The sequence below is a fragment of the Podarcis vaucheri genome, assembly GCF_965113315.1.
Source record: "Podarcis vaucheri genome assembly, chromosome: 8".
NCBI classification, from domain to species: Eukaryota; Metazoa; Chordata; class Lepidosauria; order Squamata; family Lacertidae; genus Podarcis; species Podarcis vaucheri.
Window position 1 is genome coordinate 74,703,424 of NC_138766.1, and position 17,477 is coordinate 74,720,900.

Below are 17,477 nucleotides of genomic sequence, written 5' to 3' on the forward strand. Positions count from 1 at the left end.
TACTGGTTTCACCATTTTTGACTTGGCAATATATTGTGAATGTGCAATATATTGTGAATGTGCTATGCAAAAATCACAATGTGGGGAAAACTCTGCAGCCAGCCAATGCCTCTACAGTACTCCATCCTTATTTCAGACATCGTAATATATCAGTATATTGCCATGTTTAGCTGGTGATATATCACAAAGTTGAAATCAGATATTGCCCAACCCTACTTACTAGATCATGATCTCACAATACACACATGGAGACTGCGCACTGCAGAATGTAGTAAATTGCCCTAAGTGAAGTCTGCCATAAAGCAGTACTGCTGCAAAAGAAGCTGCAGTGCCCATCCACTCTGTTGCTACTGCTTTTCCAAATCTTGTATCTTCTCGTTTAAGTATGAACTCCCTCCTCCAATGCCATCCAGGGCCTCTGTATCCCTAGGACCTTACTTCTTCTTTCTCCTAGTCCTCCTCTAGCCCTTTCCAGATGGCCTGACTCTCTGACTCTGCCAGAGTCGCTTCTCCCTGCTCTATGATACAAGGCAAGTTCAGCCAATCATCAGAGGCTCCCGTAGCCTTTAGTATGCAACAACAGAGGTATTACACCAGTGTCACAACTTTTCAACCGACTGCAAAGCCCATGCTGCACTGGCAAAACATTACTGCCAAAAATGTGTGCTGACCAGAGAGGACGAAGGTTAATTGCTTTGACAGGGTACAGTTAAGGGACTATACATCCAGCTGCTTCCCTGGTTTTGAATCCTAATTGTGTGCATTTTGCTTTGCTGGCTTGCAAAATGGAATGTGTTGAATACTGAGGAACAGCCTCTTTTGTGGCATACTTAAAACATTTAGATCAGGTATGGGGAACCTGGAATCCTCTAGCTCCCATCATTCCTGACCAGTGGCCCATTCTGGCTGGAGCTCGTAACTCTAGAGTTAAAGTTCCACAACATCTAGATAGTTGCCTATCCCTCATGTAGAGATTTGCCTGGCTGCCTCCTTATTGTCTTTTAGACAGGAGCAGAAAACAATTCTATCCAACCAAATATGATGCTAAGTTCCACTGCTGTTTTTAAATGACTTCTGCCTTTTATGATTTGCCATTAAATTTAGAGGTATCTTCTCTCCTCATCCATGTCCTTTAGCCAGTTCTCTGCTGCTGAGCAACATTCAACAGGTGTTGATTCCCCACATTTGATGATTGATGTAAACAGATTTTATCTTGTTTGTAGCCTTGTTGTGCACTGCTTAGACACGATGGTATTAAGCTAGGCATGTCCAAAGTCCATTTTGGGGGCCTAATCCAGCCCCTGTGGCAGTCTACCTCCTGGGGTAAAGTCCTAAAAAAAGTTCAACAATTTCAACTTTGGTCGGCCCTCACACATGTTTATTCCATCAAATCTGACCCTCTTTGAAAAAGGTTTGGGCACCCCTGGAAGCAATATCTCTGCATTAGATATCAGCCCTCACCTAGATGTCAGATTCTGGTTTGTACCACAAAACACATCTGCAAACACATGAGGAGACAGAAATGAATTGGGGGAGGGCTCCTGGTCAACCTCCACCTACAGCTTCTATCCTCGACACCCAAACCAAAACAAGCCGATCTTCAACAGAAGCTACATTCACAGGCTGGGAGTTGGGCAAAGATGCTGTTGCGTACTTGCGAGAAAAGGATGACCTCTTGCTTCCAGCAGCAGACATGTGGACTTCAGGAGCTGAGATGCTGCCTGTACTGCTTGAGGAGCTAAAATCAGCTTCGCTTCCTGGAAAAGGAAAGGGAAGAGTAAATGTCTGATGGAAACCGTAGCTCAAGGATTGATGTGGTGAATCACTGCCATCCTTCCTTGCCTCTCCCACTGGAATTTGGAAACCAAGCCTGCACTTTTGCAAAATGTTAAGGGTGGATCCGTTTCAGCTTCTTCACATTTCCCCAAAACTGACAAGCCAAGAAAAAGGATGCAAACGTTATTCTGGAATTTTTTTTAAAAAAGCTTGGCTTTTACAATATAGACGTTTCGAAACAGCCGAGATCTACTTTTCCACCAGGTCTACAATAAGTAAAGGCTGACTCTAGCATTCATTTCCTTTATTATTTGAAGTATACCACTTCTCCAAAAAAAAAGTCCACAGTGGTTTACAAATACAAGTTTAAAACACATAAGACCAATAAGAAACAAAAGTACACAAGAAGAAATATCAAAATTCATCTTCCAAGGCAGGATGAGGGTCTTTTACCATCTGAGGCCTGCACACCAACTAGAGCTTTGGTAAACCTTGTTAGATTACTGAAGTGCAATGTACATGGGGGCTGCCTCTGAAGACTGTACAGAAACTCCGACTAGCTCAAAATACAGCTGCATATTTCTGGGCAGGACCACTTGGTGGAACACCTCTCACCGGTTCTAAACAATCTTCCCTGGTTACTAGCCCATGTATTTCCTCCTTTCTTTGAGCCATTTATTGAACCAAAAATCAAAAACGGGAAGAAACATTTTTTTAAAAAATATACATATATACAATTAACATAGCTCCTTTGGTGGGGTATGAGACTCTTAATCTCAGGGTCGTGGGTCTGATCCTCATACTGGGCAAAAAGATTCCTGCACTGCCGGGGGTTGGACTAGATGACTCTCATGGGCCCTTCCAACTGTATGATTCTAAGACGGAATAAGATGCTGAATATGTTCCAAGGTGTGAAGTAATTTGTTGGGGCAGATTCCATTCATTTCGGCAGGAGCAGCACTAACCAACTGTCTTGCTGGATCAGTTTCAGAAAACACCTGAGACATGCTGCTAGATGGCTTGTTATCTGCAAATGCCATAGCTGCAATCCAGTTCAGAGTTATTTTCGCATGGAGAGCAATCCTATGGCCCTGGGGCCACAGCGACACTGGGAACACTGCCACTGCTATAAAACAGAGATGGGGAGCCTCCGGCCTGTATTTCAGGATAGAGAGGGATCTGTCAAAGTGAAGAAACTAGTCTACTGTATGAAAGGTAGAGTCGTTGCCCAACCCACGTTTGTCTCTGGCCCCACCCACCACCATTATCTGGCCCCAGGAAGTGAACATAGCCCTCACTCTCAAAAGGGTTCCCGTCCCTGTGGCAAAAAGTTTGCAACCAGCCAGCGCCTCAACATTGGACAGGGCAAAGGGAAAATGTTCTGAGGGCATGCCAAGAGAAGCTGTGGGTCTGCAGTATTCCAAGCCCTTCTCTTCCCCCATCCCCCAACACATAAACACTGGAAAGTAATGAAGGCCAGCCCTGGAGTCTGTGAGGTTTAATTCCCTCCCATTGGAATGAATAAGGGGAAAACTGTTTAAAACAAACAAACACCCAGAAGGATATATAAAAAGGGGGTCAATCTGCCTTTTAGCTCTTCCTCCTCCTGTCCTGTCCTCCTTCCTTCCTCCTTCTGGATTGCCCTGTCCTATATGATTGCTGAGAAGTAAGAAAGTCCCACAGTGTTCCCATTTTCATGCCACCGCACATGGGATCTGAATACCCTCCAACATGTTGCAGAGAAAAATCGGGGTGTGCGTCTTTCGGGGCTGTGCTCTTGTGGAAGCCAGGTGACTTGCGCGAGAGAATGGCCCTCCCAAACAGGCATCTTTGGAGGATGTGCTCTTGTGGGAGCTGAAACAGGACATCCCGGGATGAGGTCACAAGCTGGAAGACTTCTGTAATTCCGGGATGTCCCACTCAAAGCAGGACAATTGAGGGGTATGGGTTTTGAGCTTTAAATCTCACTTACTTTGGTAGGGTTTTAAACATGCATAAAGATGTACTTCAGTGATGGGGAACCTGTTGCCCTCTAGATATTGTTGAGATGACAAACACCTTCATCTCTGGCTGTAGGCCATTTTGGCTGGGAGATAGAGTCTGAAAACATCTAGAGGGACACAGGGTCCCTCATTTCTGATGTACCTGATAAAAGAAGTAGTTCTACTCCCCCTCAATTCTCTATCTTTAGACATATTATGACATTTTAAATATGGACTAGGTGTCTTCTACAACAATGTGTGGGGGGAGATACATTGTGGGGCCAAAAGGAGGAGAGTTCAGCAAAGGAGATGAGAGAAAAAATGGAAGTAAACAGACGAGCTGTAAAACCATGCTCCAGGTCAACCTTTTCCACCTACTAAAATAAACGGCAGATTGTGTGGAGTGCTTATGGCACCGGTTACATATTTTTGTTGGCTCAATGTCATCACAGCTAAGCGAAGGGGAAAGAGGAAGTTGCTGTACTTCCAAACAGTATTGCTGTCCCAGGGACTGCGTCACATTCATGTCTAATTCCAAAGAACTGCAACAGAGATTGGACGGCAGGCAAATCTCCCTGCTAGGGATGCACACTATGAACAGAGGTTTTTGCATGAAATTGTCACTCTGTTGAAATTGAGCAGGTCTCTTCTATGGACCACAACTGGAGGTGGTGTGTGCTACCTTCAACTTTGTTGAACGACGGCCTCTCTTGCCAGTTTCAAGTAGGCAGCTGCTGCAAGCATATAAGGACATTTTAACAATAACAGATGTACTTAGGAGCTATTCCAAGCCATTTCAAGCCAAGTACTTTTGTAGCTGGGCTGTATGCCGACAAGTTAATAAATAATCTGGTCCCATTTTTTTCTTTTTCCAAGCTGAGCACTTGGAACTAGGAATGAGTGAATCTGTCAGGTTTGGTTTAATCTCGGTTCCACATACCCCCCACCTTAAATTCAGTTCTCTGCATTTCCACATCTGTTTGTGATATATCGTGTCCTCTCTAAAAGAGGGCACGTGTTGTGGTGAGACCTGGAGACGGACCTCCTGATTGTGGGTGGGTCTACTGGATAGCCACAACACCCGATTGGCAGGTCCCTCATTGCTGGGTTTAATCTGGCCAATGGGATGCAGTCTAAATGGATTGAGCGACCTATATAAATCCATGCACGTGTCCCAGAACTTCCTCTTTCGTCTTGTGCATCGGAACACCTGCCCACCTCTCCCTAATTTTAGGGCATTTTACAATTGACCTTGCTGTGCCGTTGTGTGTCATCTGTCGTTGGGACAGGGGCATGGCAGGAATTTTCCCCACTTGACTGCTTGGCTGTAGCCATTTGGGTTTCGCCTGCCACATAGCAATTCGTCACAACTTGTAAGGTCGCGGATAGGCACTGGTTCATGTGATAGGGATGGGAGAACGGTCTCGCCATCCCTATGTGAAGGGTATTCTGTTAAAGGAATCCAGGGACTCAACTTGGTTTGGTCAACCCCCAAAAGGGGGTTGTGCCCATGCCTGAGTCCAGGGGAGCACCTGGGGAGTGAACAGAGTCTGTTCCCAGGTTTTTCATCTGCCTCAGGTGTTCACTCTTGGCTGACCTATGACTGAGCTCTGGGTAAGCACTACCTGCAAGGATGTAGGGAACTAGTCTAACCAGAGCCTATGCAACCACTCACTTTTCTGTAATCAATAAAGTTGTGGCCTAAATTCTGTCAAAAACCGAAACTAAAATTTGAGTCAAATGTGTCTTTATTTAGGGGGGAGGTCTCTGAGTCTGAACACACAAATATTTTTAAAGTCCTCATTCATCAGCGTTTCACTGCTAATTGCTCCTAATAAACCTTTTTTTTCCCCAAAGCAATTTACATACATGCATGTATACTACTGAATGCAGCTGAACAGAGTGAAGTAGTGTCTGGGATTGCAGGTGGTTGAAGACCTTTGACTATTTCTGTAGCAGAGGCATCAAACCAAGGGGAGCTTTTTAGCCACTGTGTGCTCCAGAGAGAAATACAGTATTTAGAAGCACTGGAAGCACTGGGTTCTTCTGTTTCAATTTAAGTCACTTCGAAAGAAGATATCAGAGCACTCCAAATCATTGCCCATGTGCAGGCACAGAAAATAGTAGATCTAACTGAAAGGCATGTTGCAACTGTTGCAAGGCAATCCAAATTATTATTATTATGGTATAATGGTATCATTAGGTTGCAAGATCTTAGAAGGGGTGTAGCTGAGAGGGGACATGGCTATGGCTACCATGAATTGATCCTCAATTTGCCACTACATCCCTGATCTCCTCTCTATTGGTATTCCACCATCTCTCTCTGCTTAGCTCTACCCTAATTCCCACTCTCTGCTCATTTTATATTGTCTCAAAGACAGAACACAGAAATTGGCGTTTATATATATGGTGGCAAACCCAATTCGCCCACTCACAAAAGGCAACTTTCAGCTTCAACATCTCTAGACTCATCATTTCACAGTATTTTAATATTCACCAGTGGCTCCTTCAACACAAAATGGAAGATATCCGAAACAGTGTCTATCTCATTGCTTACATTTCAGGGGGTGTATTTACTTAAGCTTTCAGAAAAAGGTGAAAGTATATCACTGTACAAAAAAACAAGAGCACATTTTGCAGAAAGATGTGTGTATTTTATGCCTTCTGTGGAGTATAGTTTCGTGCAGGCGTATCCATGGAGACAGATCCTTTAATAACTCCTCAAGTTAGCAGGCCAAGTAAGCAAAGCTATCCAGCTCCATGGCAACAGACTTGAGACGAACGGGGAGCCTATCAGCAAATGAGCAGCATCTCCTTCTCTCTGGGGAATCGGCACAGCACATTATCGCGATGCGCAGGCTGGCTTACCAAAAGGGGCACTACCCATTTCAAGAAGGTGCAAAGGAAAACAAAGGACTGAACAGGAAGCCATTGCCTTAAGGCTCACGGCGTGTAAGGACCCAGACAATGCTGTTTGTTAGGAGCAACTGGTGGTAGACGCAGCATCATTCTGCAAAATACAGTAACTGGGAAGAGGCAAACTGATGTTAGAAAATGCATATACAGTAGCTCTAAATATCTGTCCATCTCATCTTAAGAGTCCTTCTTCACTTGGGGGTTGCCTTTAGGGCCAATGTCATTCCATCTAGCAAGACATATCCCTCAGGGTGGCCCCTTACGTATCAGCAGTTAAAAAAGCAGGGGAAGTAAAAGGGGACAGACATTTGCATGCAATTTGCACATGCTAATTCATATCTACGTAGGTATACAAGGCGCTGCCTTATATTGAGTCTGACCTTTGCTCTATCCAGATCAGTATCTCCCAGGGTGTCGGACAGGGTCCCCCCCCCCCCAGTCCTACTTGGAGATGCTAGGGATTGAGTCTGGGGCATTATTCACACAAAGCTCTGGCCCACACCCAGAAAGATGCAGCTGTATGGTATATAGATGCAACTCTAGGAATTGTGTCTATGGTATAAGGGATTTTATCAAGAATGGCTTGTATCTGGGTTGAGCAATAGTCTGGAGGCAGAATTAAAGGGAATCAAACCTTGAAGTACAGCACATGGGAAGCTACACGAAATTTATAATTGGCTATGTAATTGATTTGTATCTGAATTGGTATTGCCATTTGGTATTGATATAATATGGTACATATTGGATTTTTGTAATTGAATATTAATAAAAATTATTTAACAGAAAAAATAGAAACCATGCCTGTAATTTAAATAGAAATGCAATTCATCTCTCCATTGGGGGAAAGACTGAAGGCAGGTGGGCGATGTGCCTGCTCAGTGTGCTGTCAAGGTGCTTAGCACTGATAGGCACATTCTTCTGGTTCTATATCAGAGGTGGACCAGATAACCCTTCAGGTAGAGGACTCTCCTCTGTAAATTAGGCCACATGGCCACCCTAGTACCAATCCTGTCAAGTATTGCCACATGTGTATATTCGGAGCCCAACTTCTGTTGGGGAAAGAGAAGACAAGCTGTTAAGCATCACACTAGCATCCTGGAGGCAACAGCCAAAAGGCAGAACTGAAAAAAGTGGTGTTCTTGAATTGAAACAAGGAGTGTTCACATTTCACCTTGAATGTGTGGACAATCTTGTGCACCTTTGTAGACAAACCATCAAGCGGTTCACTTGTACAGCTATTCGCATTTAAAGTTCTGTGAATGTACAGCCTGCATACCTCTGTACAGAACAGCTGAGCTGTACAAATAAATAAACAAACAAGTGTATATTGTTTTACACAAGCATTTGTACATATGAAGAGATACCTTGTCCCTGTGTTCAGTGTCGTGTATGAACAAATAGAACTGGACTTGTAGGATGAAATTAAGTGAGCCAGAGCAAATGACAGCAAACAACAAGACACACATAGATATAAATGTGCCTTCTCCCAAATTTTCCTTCTGCAGAAGAGCAAAGACAGTTGCTATAAAATAAGTGGCAACAGAAGTAACTGGTAAGATCATCAACCCCCTTTTCCATGGAAATGAAAGCAGGGCCAACATTTTTTTCTGCTCAAGAACAAATGAAGTGGAAAACACACACACACACACACACACACACACACACACACAACCTCTCAAAAAAGCACAACTTTCTCAGTATCAGTGGTGAAACAGCATAACCCTATCTTCAAAATCTAATCTCCAGTAAGAATGGACTAAGCAGCATTTTCACTTTGACAATAGGTCAATGCATAACTGTTATCCCAAAAGCCACTCAACCATGCCCATGACAAAGGCACTATTCAACTTAGCACATTCTGTATCTGTGTCCGAACAGCAAACACATTATTCCCCCCAATTTGCTGATCTTTGCAGCAAAGTGAGAACAAAGAGCAGCGATCCAAGCAAAACATTACAAATGTCATTTTTATAAAACACTTTGCCAAGCATGTTTTCCTCCAAGAACAGAATATTATACTTTTGGATGAATGTGAAGTATCATGCCTTGCGTGACTTCCTACAGATCACAAGCTCTTCCTGCAAAGTCATGTCCGTGTCTCTTAAACAGGAAAGCATTAAATGCCAATCAGTGTGCTTTAAAGTGATTGGTCAACTTTCTCATAATCTTTTCATTCTGTTTGGAGAGGCCCATGGAGCTGCAGTACCAAACCATGTCTCAAAACACACACATCAAAGTCCAAATCCTAATAAATTAGATGTGGGGAACCTTTGGCCCTCCAGATATTGCTGAACTGCAACTCCCATCATCCCAAGCCATTAGCCACATTTCCTGGGGCTGATGGGAGTTGTAGTTCAGCAACACCTAGAGTTTCCCCAAAGAGAGAGAAGGCTGTGATGCAATGCAACTGAGCTGAATGGGACTAATTTTCCTGCAGACAGGGATATCAATGTGCTGTAAATCTCAAGTAATTCTAGCTTAATCACACATTGCTTGACTTTGCGCTGAATAGTGTGAAACCAAGAAGAAAAGCCATTAAACATAGGACCCAGGCATTTGGTGTAGTGCTAAGTCAGGGTCCCATCAGTGCCAGGGGTGGAGGAAGGGGGGTGCGGTGGGGGCGGGTTACCCTGGGTGTCTCCACTGAGGGAGGTGACAAAATGCCAGGTGGCACTCACCGCAGGGCCTGCAGCACGCCCAAACCATATGTCTCTCCCGGGAGTGACGTGGTGGCTTGGGTGCCCGCAGGCTCTGCGCTGCCCCAAACGGTCTGCCCGCCGCCTCCCCCTCAGCTGTAGGGTGGCTGAGGGGGAGGAGGCAGGCAGACTCCTCCGAGGCCCCACAGAGCATCCTGCCCCGGCTTGCCCCGCCCCCGTGAGCGACTGGTCCCGCCCCTGGGCACAGGTTACAAGCTCTTGATTGGCTTGCTCCACTGCTGATCCAGTGCAAGGAAGTTTCAGAGCAGATTTGAGGAGGGGCGGGCAGGCAGAGGAAAAGGGGAGAAAGCCTTGTGCACAGGATAGCTGCCAGCTCTCATATGGACCTACCTGCCTGACAAAAGCGTCTGAAGTATAGCAAGCTGAAGACATGGAAGAAGCCTTATTTACAGCAGCAGCAAAGCTGCTTATTTCCCTCGCTAAGGGACTTTCCTTTTCACTGGAGGAGGAGGGGGTGCGGTATGTGCGGTGCGCCCTGGGTGTCATCGGGGGGGGGGGGAGTGACATCGCCGCCCCACCCCTGGGACACTAGCTCTGCCGCTGTTCCTTTTAGAATGCAGGCAAAGAGCTCCTTTTTCTGGAAGTCTTCATTTTTTGAAGTACATCTGGAACTGCTTCATATTTTTGCTTCTGCTAGTTAGTATTTATAGGTTGCCATTTTAAAAAAAATTTAAAACCCCCTGAGTTTTAGCATTATGTTTGCTTTTGCATCATTGTTAGCATGTGTTTTGTTAGCTGCTTTGGATGCTTTTAGCTGAGCGGCAGCTTAACTTTTTTAAAATAAAAGGAGGAAAACAATTTCTACGAGAAGCATTCTTGATGCTTAAAAGGGTGCTTGCTTTGCTACTGCCCTGACTTTATTCATCACAGGTGGTTTACAGCCACACAATATAGCGAAGAAACGTCTGGCATCCAGACTTAGGAGCGGTTCCAGGAGGATTCCCAGCCCCCACCCCAGTTCAGAAACGTGGAACATACTGTACATGATACAGCCAAACTGGGACACATGCACAATAACACATTTCTGTCTATCTCCCCTGCACTTGCAGAAAGTTAACTCAAAAATAGAACAGTATGCACCCATGAATAATTCCTAGAGTGAGAGACTGGGAGATGGAAGAAAAGATCACAGGTGAGACCTGGAAGGCTTTGTCATTTTCTGTGGGAGCCAGGATTAAGCCTTGGATAGAGAGAAAATTCTGTATATTTCTACACTTTGGGGTGGGGGTATTTCAGATACCCTGCAGCTGATTTCTCGCTGCTTATTTTTTATGTTTTTGCTTTTATGGGAACCTGTCTTTTATTAGAATGTGCATTCTGTTATGTATTTCTGACTATAATTGACTGCTTCAGTTTTTATATTATATAGATATTATGTTACATTTTGACATTTGTGTTCGGTGTCGTAAACTGCCCTGTGGTCTTATGACAAAGGGTGGTATATAAATTTAAACAATCGTAATGAGAACAGTGATAATAACGAGCTGAAGCTGTCTTTTTTCATTAAATTTTCTACTGAGATTAGTGATCTTAGCTGAAACAAGGTCGGCCAAAGCCCAACCAACACCACAATACAAAATTTGGAAGAGATCCAAGGCAATTAACTAATAGACAGATGAGAAAAACCAAACAATGTGACCATTTGTCAGCTAGTATCATACATTTCAAAGCAGAAAGAAAAGATCTTTTCATCCTAGCAGCAAAACACCCCCAAATGATGAGACAATGACAACAAAATGACAAAAAACCCAGGCAGTTCCTAGAAGGCTTCAAATGAAGTTTGTATATCAATCAAAGTGTTCAAATGCGTCCTGGTCTTCTAGCTACTGCACCAGGCCCCATAGGAAGACACTGTCACCTTTTTGTTCGTCTGTAATTTTCTGTTTGTTTTTTAAAAACAACGCTTCGTAGTATTTTGCATCATTGCATCTAAACAATTGCGAAGATCTAGCAATCCACATAGCTATGTAAATGTAGGCAAAGTGTCTGATTTACAAGCAGTGGGTATTGCATGCAATTTTAGAAACATTCTGACCATCACCTGTCATGAGACAAAGCAAAAGTGCCATTGACAAATCCAGAGACCCAAATGTGATCTTACCTGGCTTTATGAAGCTTGTCTTTGTTTCCTTCTTATATCGAGCCGGCTGTTGAGTTCCATCCCCCATTGTTCCCGAATTAAATTTCTTCCTTGTGTAGTCTCCTCCATCATTGCCTGTACAAAAACCAACTGGACTGTTTCCAGCATCAGGAGGAGTCTTAACTGGAGAGACAGACTGGCTGCTGGGGCAACCTGTGTCATCTGCAAACAGGAGAGCAAAAGCAAAAAATAAAACCAAAATGTGACACAGGAGAGATCTTTCGTCTGACTGAAAACAGATGATGGAGAACTGTTCTCTTTTAATTATTATTACTATCTGTTAAGTATATCGCTGTTATGTACTGAGAACAATAGGATCCAAATTGCAGCAGTCTGATTAGTCCTAGAACAATAGGATTCAGAATGCAGCAGTCTGATTGGCCCTGGAACAATGCAGCAGCATGATTGGTTGGCAGGAACCACCCAATCCTGCTCCAGATTGAAGTGAATCCACAACCTGATTGGCTTACAGTAGAATTCTGGAATTAGCCAATCATGTGCAGCCCATTGTGTAAATAATGTATATAAGGCAGATACTGGGAGGGGACTTCCATTCATTCCTCCTCACCACTATGAGCTGAATAAAGAGCATGAAATCACTTTGCGACTCTGAGTATATTTCACTGGCGACGAAGGTGGGATCCCGCTGAGCTGACTGCCACACACAGCACCGCAGCACCGCCACCTGCCGTACCGCTGCCTCGCACCGTGTATCCAGGCTTCAGCTCCGAGACACAAGGAACTCAGAATGGCAACCAACAGCAGCTTCTCGCCATTCAACCCAGCATCTGGAGACTGGGAAGCGTACGCCTCCCGTTTCACCTTCCTCCTGGAAGCCAAAGGGGTCACCGACGAAGAAGACGCCAAGAAGAGGGCAATATTCTTCAGCGTCTGCGGAGAGGAGACGTTTGAAATCGCCCGGGCTCTCCTTGCGCCTGAAGACGTCGCTACTGTTCCATACAAAACAATAATGGAACAGCTGAAGGGGCACTTTTCGCCACAGCCCTCAGTGGTGGCTCGTCGAAATGCCTTCTACGCAAAGCGACAAGCCCCTGGGGAAACCATAACTGGGTTTGTGACCTCTCTCCGCCAAGCCGCCCGGTTCTGCAACTTCTCAGAGCTGGAGAACATGCTTCGTGACCGCCTCGTCGGTGGCCTGAAGGATGAGAAGCTGCAACGACGCCTCTACGCTAAGAAGGACCTAACGTTCCAGGTCGCTCTGGAGGAGGCCCTGGCAACGGAAGCTGCCGAGAGGTCGACGCAAGAGGCACGGCCGAGCCTGCCATCCCAACCAAGGGTCCACCATGAAGACCTCACCGACGACTCAGGATCCGACAGGGAGGAGGTGCACCGAGTACAGCAGCGCACTCAAGCAGCGCACAGACCACAGCTGCCTCGACGAGAAGGAGGAAACTGCGCAAGCTGCGGGGAGAGTCACGAGAGGAGGACCTGCCGTTTCCGCAACGCAGAGTGCAGGCAGTGCAGAAAATCGGGACACATCGCCCGGGTGTGTCGGGCTCGGCCCACCCGACACCAGGCATCAGATGACCAACCCAAGAGCCCCAGGTCCCGGGGCCCAACGCACCAAGGCAACTCGACGGAGCTCACGGACTGCCAGGTATACCAGTTGCCCCACCCCAACGTAGAGAAAATTTATGTAGAGGTACAGATAGAGGGGGCCCCATGCCGCATGGAGCTTGACACGGGTTCAACTCTATCCATAATCTCGGCAAAGACCTTAAGGAAACTGTGTCCTACTGGGGGTCCCAAACTCAGGCCGGCCCCATTCACCCTACGGGACTTCCAGAAACGTAAGGTCCCCACAATGGGGGTGGGGACCTTCAGGGTGCAATACCGAGGGCGGACGCGGCAACTGGACTTGCTTGTGGTCAAGGGCCCCTACATTAGCTTACTGGGATTGGCATGGTTTGGACCACTGGGGCTAGCTGTCACCGGGGTGAACCACACTACCTTACAAGTGGATGTGGACGCCATATGCAAGGAATTTCCAGGGGTTTTCGACGGGAAATTGGGACAGTATACGGGCCCCCCCATTGCGCTACAGCTTGACCCCGCAGTACGACCGGTCAGGCTCAAGGCCCGCCGGGTCCCGTTCGCCTTGAAACCCCGTATAGACGAGGAATTGGACCGACTCGTGGAGCAAGGAGTGCTGGAGCCAGTGCCTAATGCCCCCTGGGAAACTCCAATCGTCACACCCGTCAAGCCTAATGGTTCGGTCCGCATCTGCGCAGACTACAAGTGTACCATAAACAAGGCCCTCACGGCCCACGCATACCCAGTGCCAGTGGTCAGCCATGTCCTTGCCACCCTGGCTGGGTCGAAAATTTTTGGCAAGCTGGACTTGGCCCAAGCATATCAACAGCTGCCAGTAGATGAGGCCACAGCAGAGGCACAGACGATTGTGACGCACAGAGGAGCGTTCAGAGTAAAGCGGCTGCAATTCGGGGTCAGCGTGGCACCAGGCATATTCCAGAATCTAATGGACTCTCTCCTTAAAGGGATTCCTGGTGTCACCCCCTTCTTCGATGATGTGTTGATTGCCGGGCCCACACCAGAGGAGTTTGAGGACCGCCTCCGCACCGTTCTGCACCGTTTCCAGACGGCGGGTCTCAAGGTGAAGCGGGAAAAATGTCTTCTAGGAGTGCCTCAGGTGGACTTTCTGGGATTTATGGTGGACGCAGAAGGGGTCCACCCGACTGGGGACAAGGTACGGGCCATTTGTGATGCCCCCGCGCCCAAGAGCAAGACTGAACTTCAGGCCTTCTTGGGATTATTGAACTTTTACCATTCCTTCCTTCCCCACAAGGCGGCGGTAGCGGAGCCCCTACACAGACTCCTGGACAAGCGGGCCCCTTGGGTGTGGGGCCAGCGCCAGGAGGCCGCATTCCAGGCAGTCAAGGACTTGCTTGTCTCAAACTCTGTCTTGGCACACTTCGACGAGAGGCTGCCGGTGGTGCTAGCATGCGACGCCTCACCCTATGGCATTGGCGCTGTCCTGGGGCACCAACTCCCGGATGGAAGAGAGGTACCGGTGGCGTACTTTTCCCAGACACTCAACGCAACCGAGCGGAACTACTCGCAAATTGACAAGGAGGGTCTGGCAATTGTGAAGGGAGTAAAAAAATTCCATGATTTCTTGTACGGGCGGCCCTTCACCGTGGTGACTGACCACAAGCCGTTGCTTGGCTTGTTTGCCCCCGAAAAGCAGACCCCCCAAGTGCTGTCTCCTCGCGTCCTCAGGTGGTCAATTTTCCTTGCCAGCTACCAGTATGCACTGATTCACCGACCTGGGAAGGCGATGGGCCATGCGGACGCCCTCAGCAGGCTACCACTACCGGAAACAGGCCCTGACCCAGCACCTGCACAAGAGGTCATGAGCCTGGAGCTGCTTCCCGACCGCCCCATTCAGGCACAAGAAGTTGCACACCATTCCAAGAAAGATAGGGTCATCTCCCGGGTCCTGGACTGGGTGTGGAGGGGATGGCCCAGCAGCAGCCCCGGGCCAGAATTCGCCGGCTACACAACCCGCAAACATGAACTGTCGGCCCACAAGGGGTGCCTGTTATGGGGAAGCAGAGTCGTTGTTCCCCAGCCCCTCCGCAAAAGGATCCTCACAGCCCTACACGAGACACATCCAGGGGTAGTAAGAATGAAGGCCCTTGCCAGGAGTTATGTGTGGTGGCCGGGGATTGATGGAGAGATAGAGGCCTGGGTCAAACACTGCCAGGCCTGCCAAGAATCCCGCCCAGATCCCCCAAGGGCCCCAGTCCAATCCTGGGAGTCCGCCCGAGCACCATGGTCACGCCTGCACGTGGATTTCGCTGGCCCCTTTCAGGGGAAAACATTCTTCATAGTGGTGGACTCCTACACCAAATGGCTGGAAGTCGCACTGGTACCGTCCACTTCCACGTCCGCAGCCATCCGGGTACTACGCAGGCTGTTTGCAACCCACGGGCTCCCTGACACTCTCGTCTCAGACAACGGGACTGCATTTACGTCAGGAGAATTCCAAACCTTCACAGCACAGAACGCCATCCGCCACATCCGTTCGGCGCCGTTCCACCCTGCCACCAATGGCCAAGCAGAACGCATGGTGCGGACCACCAAGGACACCCTTCGCCGCATGACGCAAGGGGACTGGGAGTACCGCCTTGCCACATTCCTTCTAGCACAGCACAGCACCCCCAGCTCAACGACTGGCCGGAGCCCCGCTGAACTACTAATGGGTCGGCGCCTTGCAATCAGATTGGACCGCCTTCACCCCGATAGAGCTCAGGATGAGGTAGTGGTGGGGGAAGGCAGGAACCCCCGGACCTTCGAGGCCCAGGACCCAGTGTACGCAAAGAATTTTGGGGCAGGCCCAGCATGGGTACCCGCCACAGTCACCAGGGTCACTGGCCCAGTGTCGTACGAGGTGCTAACGGATGGGGGGCAATGCTGGCGCCGCCACTGCGACCAGATACGGCGACGATTCCCGGGAGAAACCCAGGAGGAGGACAGGTCAGAGGAGTCCCAAGGGAACAGCGGGACAGTGAGGCCCATAGAGCAAGAGGGGCCAGCAGGAGAGGCAGAATCAGTAAATACAGAGAGGACCCGTGAGGCAGAAAGGACACCAGAACCAGAACCACGACTGAGCGAGCCGGTTGCACCAGACCAAACAACCCCATCACAGCCAGCACCCTTGGAACACGAGCCAGAACCTGAACCCCAGACCAGGGAACACCACAGGCCGCAACGCACACGTAGGCCACCGGCATACCTTGAGGACTATGAATGCGACCTCCCGGGCAGGACTGGAACTTAGAGGGGAGGGGTGTTATGTACTGAGAACAATAGGATCCAAATTGCAGCAGTCTGATTAGTCCTAGAACAATAGGATTCAGAATGCAGCAGTCTGATTGGCCCTGGAACAATGCAGCAGCATGATTGGTTGGCAGGAACCACCCAATCCTGCTCCAGATTGAAGTGAATCCACAACCTGATTGGCTTACAGTAGAATTCTGGAATTAGCCAATCATGTGCAGCCCATTGTGTAAATAATGTATATAAGGCAGATACTGGGAGGGGACTTCCATTCATTCCTCCTCACCACTATGAGCTGAATAAAGAGCATGAAATCACTTTGCGACTCTGAGTATATTTCAATCGCACAGCCAATGAAGCATGTGTGTAAATCCTCCAATAGCTAGATAGAGAAGACATTTGCTTTCTGTGGGGGAAATTCTGTGCCTGTATTGAAAAACATGGAGGGGGCACAATTTCGGGACAGCAGCTGGTTCCTTGGACGTCTAAGGACCGTGAAAGAAAAAAGCCACCATGAATTCCTTAACCTGCTGCTTCCTGGTGATGTCAAAGGAGACCTGCTGAACTGTGGATTCATATACAGCTTTTATTTACAAGAGCGGTATCTGGTTCAGGGACACAAAAAAGCCTCTGCCTTGTAACAGGGAGGGAATAAGAAGAGAGTGAAAAAGGAGAATTGTCACTGAATAGGCTAGGGAGCAAGCCTCCTTAATCTCCAAGAGCATATTATTAGGAGTGTAGATTTGGCTTTTGTGGGAGGGGACACACACCTCGTGACACATGCCCCTGTTCTCCTGCCCCCAATCATCATTCCTTTCAGTGGCAATGCCTCTGTAGAAATCCCTCACCAAGTGACAGGATTTTGGAAAGGGAAAGAATCTGTTTTGAGGGATGTGCCTGTGCCACTTGTCTGCACCTCACACGTCCCCAGCCTGGAAGGGGAAAAGCGACAGCCTCTCAAATAAGCAGGTGACTGGGGGTGGGGCTGTCATTCCGAGGACAGCCCTCCCTTTTGGCATACAAGGCAGCAGCCCCAAACAGCAGGTGCTGAGGGTGGGGCCCTCCATCATTCCCCATGTGATTCCTATTCTACCATTTCCGATTGCCATTTGAGAAGTAAGA

The 17,477-nt window shown here is 47.8% G+C and overlaps 1 protein-coding gene across 4 annotated transcripts in view; it reads right to left on the reverse strand.

Moving 5' to 3' along the window:
- SYBU (syntabulin) overlaps positions 1-17,477 on the reverse strand; it is a 48,292-nt gene that overhangs the window by 10,720 nt on the left and 20,095 nt on the right. For all 4 annotated transcript variants that reach the window (XM_082235649.1, XM_082235647.1, XM_082235646.1 and 1 more), the window contains 2 exons: positions 11,493-11,693; positions 1,655-1,757 (listed from right to left, as the gene is read on the reverse strand). In XM_082235649.1, coding sequence (XP_082091775.1) covers positions 1,655-1,757; positions 11,493-11,693 — 304 coding nt within the window. The remainder of the gene's footprint in view (positions 1-1,654; positions 1,758-11,492; positions 11,694-17,477) is intronic.